Source organism: Lotus japonicus, chromosome 3, assembly GCF_012489685.1.
Source record: "Lotus japonicus ecotype B-129 chromosome 3, LjGifu_v1.2".
NCBI lineage: Eukaryota > Viridiplantae > Streptophyta > Magnoliopsida > Fabales > Fabaceae > Lotus > Lotus japonicus.
In genome coordinates this window covers 14934145-14945625 of record NC_080043.1, presented here as the reverse complement: position 1 = coordinate 14945625, position 11481 = coordinate 14934145, and the positions used below count along the sequence as shown (strand labels likewise).

The window sequence follows — 11481 nt, the reverse complement described above, 5'->3', positions numbered from 1 at the left end:
AGCTCTTCCTTTGACATTTACCACAAACCTCTCTTTAACATCATTAATTACAAGTACTCTTTTTAATTTCCCTTCATTCAGTTTCTCTTTTCCCATAAGGTGAAACATCAAAATGTCTCCACAAAGTTTAGTACTTTCACATTCACTTTTCATCATGATCCTCTCATTTGGCTTGTGTCTTGGCTCTTACATTGATGACACACATCATAAAACAAATTATGATCAACCTGATGAGCATTTTGGTGTCAAGAAACTGGCTCCTCAACCTTCCCCATTTTCATGGCCTCAAAGAACGTTTGATGTTGATGACTATGGACCCAGAGATAACGATGAAAGTGGTGATAATGAGGTAACGTAACAACAACATGAGGTAGGTGAAATTTAAGTATATTTCAGTTCTCAATCTCTCACTCTTTTTTTTTTGTTTTTGTTTTATTGCACTATAGGCATTTGAGATGGCATGGGATCAGGCATGTTCCGAAGGGGGTGCTCTTGTGGTACCTGAAAACAGGGTCTATCATCTAAAGCCAATAAAATTTTCAGGCCCTTGTCATCCCAATACTTCCTTCAAGGTGAGATACTGTGATCAAAGATCGGCGATTCTCAAATGATGTCTTATTTCATGTCTCACTAATGAAATTGTGTCATGTTAATTAGAAACCACTCAGATAAGGTTATAAATGTCAGAACCATGTATTTTTTAATTAACATGATATAATTTTACTGGTTGGAATATAAAATCAAACACCATTTGGGACAAAATTCTTGACCAGAGATGCTACATTCACTAGTAACACTTGTTTTCTTCTTGTAACCAAAAAAAAATTTCACTAGTAACGCCTCGTGAGAAATTGAGTTGTTTTTCACCTTCAATGTGCACTAGTAACTCATGTAATTGTTATGTGTTTGTTTCATGTTAGATTCATGGAACAATCAAAGCTTGGCCTAAATTTTCAGCATATGAAAAAGATAGACGACTCTGGATTATGTTTAACAATGTCACGAATCTCAGAGTTGATGGTGGCGGAACCATCAATGGCAATGGGAGAAAATGGTGGCAGAACTCTTGTAAAATCAACGAAAGCCTTGTACGTTATTGGATTTCACTCTATAAACTCAACCTCCTATTGCATTCACTCCAAAATGAAAGTTTTTTTTTGTTACAACTCCAAAACGAAAGTTGTTTCTATTCATTTGTTTTCTTGGTCACTATATAAAAAAAAATTGCATAAAAAAATTATGTAGCTTCTTCTTTTAAAAGATTTTTTTTATGCAATCTAAAATTGTGAGTTTTGTGACTAAACTTATTGTTGCAGGTGTTCACACTAAACGGTAAATAACTGACCATGAAATGTGCTTCATTTCTATGCGCGAGAATCGAGCTCCCAACCTCTTAGCTAAGGGTAGAGGTGAGCAAAAGTCCATGCCACACCACACCTAGTGGTTGCTAACCTTGTCCTTTAACCATCAAGTTAAGGGCTCATCCTTGCTGATAGAAATGAAGCACATTTAGTGGCCAACTATGGGAGCACAAGTGCAGAAATAATCAAAATAATTATTTTTATTTTTATCACTATAAGGTTTCACCCAAAAAATCACAAACATTTTAAGAAATAAAATAAAGTAAAAACATGTATTTTTATGATTAAAATAAAAGCAAAATAAATACAGAATAATTTATCAAATCAAATCAAAATAACATTAATTATGATTTCAATCAATGGTACTTTTTGGATGAACCAATATTTAGTCATAAAAAATCTAAAATTTGCTCCTCCTTAATTTATTTCAATTTTTATTCTTGAGGTTTTCAATACTGACCATGATTTCCTTTACCCTCTTTTGTTTCACAGCCATGTAGGGATGCGCCAACTGTAAGTTAATCTTCTTTATAATATTGAATCTTTTGACTTCTGTTTCCAACTTCCATACTAATTTTTTTTTGTGGAAAATTTGTTGCACAGGCTGTGACTTTCAATGAGTGCACCAATTTGAGAGTGGCAAACCTGAGGTTCAAGAATGCACAGCAAATGCACATTAGATTTCAGAGATGCTACAACGTTAGAGCTTTGAATTTGATCATCAGAGCACCAGGGAACAGCCCCAACACTGATGGAATTCATGTCACTGGGACACAAAACATTATCATAAGCAACAGTGTTATTAGGACAGGTAAAAAAACCAACATCAATGCACAAAATGAAAAATAAATAAAAAAATTCACTGGAATTTTCAAATTCCTAAAGTTTAATTTTCCCACTGTTTTATTGAAGGTGACGATTGTATTTCCATCGTAAGTGGGTCGAAAAATGTTCGAGCCTCTGATATCATTTGCGGTCCAGGACATGGAATCAGGTTTGTGATTATTATAACCACAAATAATAACTCTAAGTTGCAGCCATGATTTGATTTTATATAAATGTTTTGTCAATCGAGATCATGAAAAATATGATTCACAAGTGAAAAAGAGTTTCTTTGCAAATTAATTTCATAAGAAGGTCAATCTATGTGATTTTAAATAAAGATTTACGCAATTGCAATTTTAGAGGTCTCTGTCATGATTTTCCTGATAGCTGACTGTAATTTAAAAACCTCAAGTAAAATTTTGTTTAGTCAATTTACCTTAATTGATGTTGTATTGTTTTGCAGTATTGGGAGCTTAGGAGAAGGTAACTCGGAAGCTCAGGTATCCAATGTGGTAGTGAACAGAGCCATCTTAACAGAAACTACTAATGGAGTGAGAATAAAGACTTGGCAAGTAAGTATTGGACTTTGCTGTTACTTACATTATTACAAGTAATTGAACTGCAGAAAGGGGATTGGTTTTTACACACAAGAAAATTTGTTTGAACTTTATAATTAATTGAAAGATAAAAATGATAAGTTGCCAAATTTAGGTTTAAGTTATATACATTGGGAAGTTGACCAATGATTCAGGGACTGGTATATGGGGCAATAGTGCACCAAAAGTTCCAATTTTTTTTGTTGGCTCTTCACTACCTTTCAGCTTTATCTGGTTGGTTATTATCACTTCTAAGTTCTAACTGACCCAAAGTTGACCTGGAATATTTCAACTAACCACGTTTGTTGGCAAGTTTACACAATCCACTAGTTCCTAACCTTCTTCAAACAAGTCAACAACATTTTATTTAAAACAATGTGCAGTTCAACTTTCTTCTGGATTTTCCTTCTTAACTAATTAGAACCACTAACCAGCAACTCATTTCTTTTTCATGGAATGACACGACAATTACCTGGAAAATTATCCCAAATGAAGAACTTTCTACTACAATTTAAAAAAATATAGAGCCTTCAAATTTGCTCATATAATTAATCAGCCCTTAGGTAACTTTTTTTGGGTAAAGTATAGGCTTATATTAAACTTATTTAGACCAATCATAAGTTCTTCCAAGTTCAGTGGTATATCATAAATAAGTTATTAGATCACCTAGTGTTACGCATATAAATTTCAACATATCTCAATTACAAGGCCAATCCCTATTTATATGCGTAACACCAAGGTTCATCCACGATGTCTCAAACATGTAATGGTGTGTGTTTTAACGTTACTATATTCACTCGAGATATGACTAAAATAATTCATAAGAGAATACTCAATCTAATTTAACGGAGAGAAAATTTTCAAAGAATACAACTTGTTCATAAGAAGAGTACTTTTAAAAGATGAGAGATGTTTTAATTAGGAAAAACTTAAATACAGTACTTTAGTTACCGTTCATACTATTGCGCAATGAAAAACTAAACCACCCACTTTCTTAATTTATTAGTATGGTGTTTTATTTATTTATTAACTCATGTGTTATATTGTGATTGAACAACAATAAAAAGGAACTCTAAGTTTTGTCTTTTTAATTATGATAATTAACATATTTTCATTGTATCTCAACACAGGGAGGTTCAGGCTTTGCAAGAAACATCAAGTTTCAGAACATAGCAATGAGAAATGTGTCTAATCCCATAATCATAGATCAAAACTACTGTGACCAGGACAAGCCATGCCATGAACAGGTAATATCGAAATCTCTGAAATTAACTACAAAAGGAGCAAATGCTTCTATTCTATCAAATAGCTTTGCATGAAATTTATCATAATCACAACCATGTCTGTCTGAAATTGCAGCACTCAGCAGTGCAATTGAGCAACGTGGTGTACAAAAACATAAGTGGAACAAGTGCCTCAGAATTGGCAATCAAATTTAATTGCAGCAAAACTGTTCCTTGCAAGGGAATCTTCGTGCAAGAGGTGATTTTAAAACCAGAACAAGGCCATGGAAGGACCACTGCTTCGTGTGAGAATGTTGGATATGTAGGAAAGTTTTTTCCTCAATGCTCTTATTGAAGAATGACGTTAATTACTCGGATTTGTAAATACCAATTCAGTTATATTTAGGCACAGAGAGGCATATAAATGTTACACAACTTACTAGTCCAAAAAACTTTGAAGCAGATCGATTCAATAAATTTACCATAAGGTAGGTTTTAAAATAGTCAAACCACCTTAATTTTTACTAGTGTTTTTCTTCGTCTTATTGCGTCCTTTTACAAGACCATTAATTCATGAGCAAATGGAAGTCCTTTATATCTATATTTTGCACACTGACGATTTTCCTGCATATTTACAAATAGTTATCACCAAATAACTTCGCACGGGTATTTGTAGCACTCCGATGACTGCGAATTTGGCCGCTGAAGCGGCTGCAACCGTAAAATGTTCCACGACGGGATTCGCTGTAGCACCTAGTGGCCCATCCGCTGCACGATAGTGCAATTGCACCGCTGTAGTGCGTGATTAACAACCCTGAATTACTTGAAACATAGAAAATAAAGATACACTAAAGTTCATTGTGCCAGACTATTGGTTATGATTCTAATTTTGTTGGATGTCCCTTATGGGTAGTTGATTGCAATTAGGCACACCTGCATATTATTGGCACACCTCTTAATTGTGTTAACTGTTAACAATGTTATCGACAAGAAAACAAATTACAAGGAAACCAAAGTTCAAGTTAAAGTGATAACACTACAGAAATAGTTCAGAGAAAGTGTGCAAGCAGAGGTCACTGAGGACCCAACTGAATCTCTTGCTGGTTCATTACAAGAATAATCAAGCTGCTATTGCTGAGACAAACATGTATATATCTTCTGTTAGATCAAGATTATACTGAAACTATCTACCTCTGGTGCCGAGACACTCATGCAGGGAAATATGATTGCATTTAGTTCTTGGAGATACATTGTAGTTTACAAAATCATACATGCATCTGATTGCACATAGAATCTAAAGACAAATGAAGGCAGTGTAAAGGAACTGGCTGTTTGAGGAGAGATCGTGCAGATGAATCCCATCAGAAGCATTTCTTATGCACAATGGAAGGTCCATTTTCATCATAGTCCCCTTTAGTTACATGCTGGTTTTGAGGAAAAACTACTTTGGCAAGTATGGCACCTCCCACCCAAGCAGAATACTTAGTTAAATTTTCTGGCATGTATTCTGGAGGCTGCATTAAGTCGCACATTACCCACAAGCAGAAACAAATTAGAACATGAATGACGATAAAGTTTATGTCCAGAGAAATATATGACAACAATGAACTATAATCAGAGAAGAAAATGGATGACAGAGATTTCGATCCTGTATTTGATTACGATATGCAATAGATTTCAAGAATTATTAACCTCCAAACTGTGCAACTATTTAGATAGGTAGCGTCGGCAAGTTAACATTTATAATGCCTATGAGACGTCTTACATTATTTACTTTACAAGCAAATTACCTTGACTAGGGTAGGTCGAACAGCAGATGAACTTAGGAAAGATTCCTTCTGAAACCTCTCTTCAAAACCTGCAGGTAGAAGCAAGATTAGCATGTCAGAAGGCACAAGTAAAACAAAAAATTCATAAAAAGAGGCCAGATTGCTGAGAGATGACCCTCATTTTGTAATGAGCATGCAGAATAAATTGACATATGACACAACGGGCATTTGCTTGCTAATGAGAATAGACCCAAATTTCATATGCAACTAATGCGGCGAAATCATTGACAGCAGAATAGTAAATTTTGTGAATCTGAGATGTGATTCATATCACTTGGACCAGGCTTCTAAGTTGAACTTGAACCCTGTGCCATATAGCTCCATTAAATTATCTTTGAAGTCCAAACATTACCACACAGATCACCACAATATTCTAACTTCAAAGTCATATAGATTGAATTGGAAAAAGGAAAAACTTCATATGCAAATTGGGCATCGTTTGTAACAAATAAGGAGGACTAAGTTTAAGAAAATTACGTTAATAGCCTTGTAAGTTTACATCCAGATTAGACAATATGAAATATATTGTCTCAATATGTAGTTCTACTGCACTCCCATTTAACAAAGAAACATAGGATCCCTTATACTGCGTAGAAAGTTTTGTGATTCCATTTAGTAAAAATTTGAATGTATAGACAAAAGATCGGTCTAATGTGCTTCAAATACAAATAAGAAGAAACTCAGATCAATCTTGTACTAGATTCACCAAAACTAACAATTTACCAGTCATTGAAGAAGTGCCACCACAAACCACGGTATTCTCCAGAAGTTGCCGATGATTATCAGATGACACACTAGAAATAGTACGGACAAGCTGCTCAACAATGCCATGAGCCTCTATACCCAATAGAGATGGACGGAATAAAGCTTCACCGACAGTATATCTTTCTCTTCCAATTGTGATCACCTACATAAAGTTCAATTGCTAGATCAAGTCATAAAATAATAGAGATCCAACTTTAAAATGTGAGAGCTCTAGGTTAAGATAGAATATTATATCATGGGAACGGCAATCAAAACTTAAAGGTCCATGGCCTTTCTGACCATCTGTATGATCATATCGTTAAACATGCAGGAAACTTATAACTTGCTGTAATTGGTCAAACAAAACTGTTGATGTTTGAAGTCTCATAAATCAAATCTTCCTCTGGAATGGGTACGGTGACAAATCTATCAGAACTCTTCAAGTCTCCATGCCTCTACCGAACTGATACAAATTATGCATCCATATTGAATTACTTTTATCTAAAAAAGAAACGGACTTACACCTGAAGTAGTCTTTATTTCATTTCAATGATAATCTCCTCTTCTCGATGTGAAATGATGATGAGCAACATTGTCTTTCGACTTCAACCAACTAGAATAGAAGCTTTGATAACTTAAGTCAACTAAATCTAATTTTAAGAACGTATAAATAAATGAGTCCCTTCAGGGACATCCGATAAATAAATGCCCATTACTAAGACCCTATATTCTAAAGCCTCCTTCAATGAAAACATATGTAGCTAGCTTCAACACCATTTGAGGAACGAATTGCTAAACCGCCTCCTACTGGAAGATGAAATTTTCTGACAAAGCTTGTAGAGAACAAGTAAAGCATGTCATCGAAAATTCAGTTCATACATCACACTGAAAGAAAGTTCCACATGAACAGGCAAAAAAATAAGACTTGACAATGCTAAGGAATTAGAACATAGTGCAACCTGTTAGAAATATAATACAGAACCATTCATGTGTATTCACCCAACAGCTCAAGATTTTGGGATAGTTGCTTCTTGAAATGGAATCAGAGTCTCTATAACCGAGTGATCTAGAGTTTGATCCTTGTTGACACCAATTATTATAATTAAAAGTTGAATTTCACCATAAGTAGGTGAGCTTGTGCATTGTACACGCTTCAAGCCCAATGGGCTCTTGTGACATGTTAGAGATATGATTTAAAACCATTCATGTGTCATTTAGCAAATAGCTAAGTTTTTGGGATAACTGGTTAATGACTCAACCAAAGGTAACAAATGCCAACCATCTCTCTTCTGTCCATAAGCATTGTTTAAATCAGGAGCAATATAAAGTAAGCCTGCTTAGTCTCACCTTAGTCCTTATTGACTTTCAATTTCAACCCACCATCCCTTTTATTTTTGTCTCCTTCCCACTGCCATAACCAGTGTTAATTCACACATTTACAGTAGAACATCAACAAACTTGAGGGAAGAACGGACCAAACAAAAAAATCAAGAACAAGTATCATATTAAGTCAAAACTAATAGATTGAAAAACAAAAAGGCAGACCTGTCCATCAGGAAGGGTATGTGTCTCCGCAGGGCAAGAATCTTGGGTCTTCTGATAAGCTAAATCATCTTCAGCGCAACATGAGTATTGCTGTTTTATTTTCTCAACATCAGACATGCTGATATTCACTAGCGGATTGGATTTGCCAAGTTCTTGTGCCAGAAAATTAGTGAGATCAGTACCTCCAAACTCAAATCTTCTCGAGGCAATGTGGTTGACAGCACCCTCAATTACCGGAGCAATATCTAATTACAAAAGGCAAAAAAGATCAAGAGGCACATAAGAACTAGTAAGATCAAGAGCAAATTCACATTGAAAGAAAAAGGCTCAGCCATCTGTTCATCTACTTAGATAGCACACACTGAACGTAGTAGAAGCTTAAGTGTTTAACAACAGAACGCTTATCTGAAGCCAAGATCTAAAGCAACCATATAAGAATTATTAGTCTTTCAAGTTCCCACCATGTATAGATTACTTTAAATCACATACAATACCTATAACCATAATAATATTCTTGTATTTGTAAATATTAGTTTGATAAACAGAAATTACCAGGACTAATATTTATGGCATCAAATGATCCATGAGGCATACCTCACCCAATGGGAAAAGGCTTTGGTTATTGTATAAAATTAGAAAGTACCAGAAAATGGAATTAAAGTATATTAACTTTAAATGAACAGGAAACCCTTGGGGAGAGAATAGGATAATAGAGAAAAGCTAATGTTTAGGACTCATAACAAAATTATATAATCCATTTGCCGGAAAACTGATTCCATAGGAAGAACTAAACTCTTTTTAATGTGCATTTAGATAAGGTAACCAGTCAAATTTAAAATGAAAGATTTTACAAGTATTCATTTCCTGCTCCAATACCTCTACCTGCAACAAGCCTACAAGAACCTTACATTACATGTTCTACTAGTAATTATCACCCATATCTAATTTCCTAAGCTATCATGATTTATCTTCGTCTTTATGCTCTCTCCTCTATATTTTCAATCATTTTTTTAGGAAACACTTCTCCATCCAAGACTATGATTGATGAGATGACAACCTTGATTTTAACCTTTCCTTCCATGCAAATCTAAAATTGGTTATAGTCTTTACTATCTGATGAAATTATAGGACTTACTCTTTTATTGACTCTTCTTAGCTGATAGGGCAATTTATTGTATCACTAAGACATGATAAAGCAACTTAATATATTTTTATTTAATTACTCCATTGCAATACAGAGAACACGACCACACAACATATGTCTCGTAACCCGTGGCGCCCTAACTACATCAACATCACATGATTATGTGCCAGAGATAGCATGCATCCACATCCTAATCAGACAACTTGGCATACACTATAGCAAGCAAATCAAACAAACCATCAATTAAATGTAATACATATTCATACAATTCAAACAAATCTTCAATTCTGGTTCTCTAAAAAAGTATACCTATTTTTCCATAACCAATATCAACTGTGCAGCCTGAGATACGTCCCACAGCATATAGTGACAACACTGCTTGTTCTGAGGCATAAAACCCTGATACGTTGAATGTTTCAAACAATAGTTGCACTAACTGTTCTTTATTAGCCTGGAAAACAATACAATATAAATGTTAAAGAAAATCTGTATAGCAATGCACATTAAAGAATACTATCAACTAGCTACCCCAATTTCATTTCCATCAATCAATTGGATAAAGTCATAAAATCATAAACAGGAAACATAAATTTTCCCTAGAAGATACCATATACATACAGAAAAGTAGTTTCAGCCTGTATAAAGAATACATAACAGAATTAGGTAATCAATGAGGCAAATGTTGGAACAGACATGCATTAAGACCCTGTTTGGATAACCTGGGTAAATAACTAGTTATTTCCAGTAAAGATAGTTAAATGACTTAAATCTAGTTAGAAATCATAACAAAGAAAATAAAAAAATGGTACCGAAAAGGATTATTTTCACTAGCTTTAATTTACAGCAATGACATTAAGCCCAAACCATGATCAACCAAACAGAACAAAAATAGTTTACAAGTGCATATTGCAGTAAATAAGCTAAAAAACTGATAAAAACCCCATCAAAACTGGGATTTCAAAATCATTAAAATTTAATTTTAAATGACTATTGAACAGAAACTCCTCAAGTCAAGTCAAAACCTTTGGGGTACAAAGTGGATCAGTAAATAGTATCTGTCCTTCATTGCCCAATTCCCACCCAAGGCCAGTGTACAAAACATATTGCAACAAATCCTCAACAGCATCCCAATCTCGAATGTACCCTCGCACGATCGGATCAACGGCAATCTCATCCGCCAACGAATTATCACTCACTGAACCATCATCAACCATTCGTTTCATCTGGGTAGGAATTATCTGCACCATAAACCCATCAAACAACAAAAATTTGCACAATTAGGGACACACATTGCGGTGCAGCACAAATTTAACACTTCAATTTATGCAAAATTGGAAGAGAGTAGGGAATTGATTGAATACCATTGCGGGAGTTTGATCGGGAATTGCGAAACCGGCTTTGAGGAGGCTGGAACCGGCGTCGATGACTGCGGCCTCCATGGCTGTGTGCGAAGGAATGGAAACCCTAACCCTAACCCTAGTTTTTGGTTTCTGAAAGAAGCTTTTGCCGCTGAAGTGAGTGGTGGCGATTACGAGCTGCTGCTACTGCTGCTGCTGCTGCAACTACTGAACGAAATGAAGGAGGAGGTTGCAGTTATTAGCGGGTTTAATTTTGAATATGCAGTTTCGTTCTTGACTATTTTTTTTTGGTTTTGACTTTTGACCAACTATATCAGTAGTAGTGTGAGTCGTGAGACTAATTTTTCGCCGAAGTACATTAAGGGAATTAGATTTCCCACCCCTGGGTTTAGAATTGCCACCCTTTTAAAAAAATGCCGGGAATACCCTCCGGGACTTAAACCTCCATACCAGTCCAGAGGTTGATGTTCTGGACTAGTCCGAGAGTTAAACCTTCGGATTCTTTAATTACAGTTAAAATAACATGACTTTAGTCCAATTGGAGCAAATATAACATGACTTTAAAATTGAAAAGTTACATAATCCAATTTAAACAAAATTACAATACATAATCCAAGTTAAGCATTGGAAAAGTAAAGCAAAATAACAATACGAAATCTAAGTTCAGCATTTCAAAAGTTACACAAATAGTCCTTAATATAGAATTAGTAAAGAACTAATATTAATCTTCTGTTATGTTTGTGAAGCTTCCAGGTGGAGGTGCACTGTCCTTTGAAAATACCTGTATAATGAAAACAGATTCAAATGCTTTGTTGTAGATGTGGAAAAGATTCAAATGCTTTATTTTAGATGTGGA

At 34.9% G+C, this 11481-nt stretch overlaps 2 protein-coding genes across 2 annotated transcripts; one reads left to right on the top strand and one right to left on the bottom strand.

The window, feature by feature from the left end:
- The first annotated feature begins 40 nt into the window (after positions 1 to 40).
- On the top strand, positions 41 to 4572 carry LOC130748680 (polygalacturonase QRT2). The gene is made up of 9 exons (XM_057601920.1): positions 41 to 349; positions 447 to 572; positions 921 to 1088; positions 1854 to 1874; positions 1965 to 2172; positions 2274 to 2355; positions 2650 to 2758; positions 3913 to 4029; positions 4142 to 4572. Exons 1-9 carry the CDS (start codon positions 113 to 115, stop codon positions 4358 to 4360), a joined length of 1287 nt encoding a protein of 428 aa, XP_057457903.1. The 5' UTR covers positions 41 to 112; the 3' UTR covers positions 4361 to 4572.
- A 449-nt stretch (positions 4573 to 5021) lies between these two features.
- Positions 5022 to 10900, bottom strand: LOC130745403 (actin-related protein 7-like). The gene is made up of 7 exons (XM_057597623.1): positions 10629 to 10900; positions 10290 to 10505; positions 9577 to 9718; positions 8124 to 8368; positions 6558 to 6741; positions 5796 to 5863; positions 5022 to 5519 (listed from the first exon to the last, which is right to left on the bottom strand). Exons 1-7 carry the CDS (start codon positions 10704 to 10706, stop codon positions 5367 to 5369), a joined length of 1086 nt encoding a protein of 361 aa, XP_057453606.1. The 5' UTR covers positions 10707 to 10900; the 3' UTR covers positions 5022 to 5366.
- Between the last annotated feature and the right edge of the window lie 581 nt (positions 10901 to 11481).

Coding starts and splice junctions, on each gene's coding strand:
- LOC130748680 (XM_057601920.1), top strand. CDS start 113: ATGTCTCCACAAAGTTTAGTACTTTCACATTCACTTTTCATCATGATC. Junction 1,875..1,964: donor CATGTAGGGATGCGCCAACT/GTAAGTTAATCT, acceptor TTTGTTGCACAG/GCTGTGACTTTCAATGAGTG. Junction 2,356..2,649: donor GGTCCAGGACATGGAATCAG/GTTTGTGATTAT, acceptor ATTGTTTTGCAG/TATTGGGAGCTTAGGAGAAG.
- LOC130745403 (XM_057597623.1), bottom strand. CDS start 10,706: ATGGAGGCCGCAGTCATCGACGCCGGTTCCAGCCTCCTCAAAGCCGGT. Junction 9,719..10,289: donor ATCCACTTTGTACCCCAAAG/GTTTTGACTTGA, acceptor ATTGTTTTCCAG/GCTAATAAAGAACAGTTAGT. Junction 8,369..9,576: donor TATTGGTTATGGAAAAATAG/GTATACTTTTTT, acceptor TTTTGTAATTAG/ATATTGCTCCGGTAATTGAG.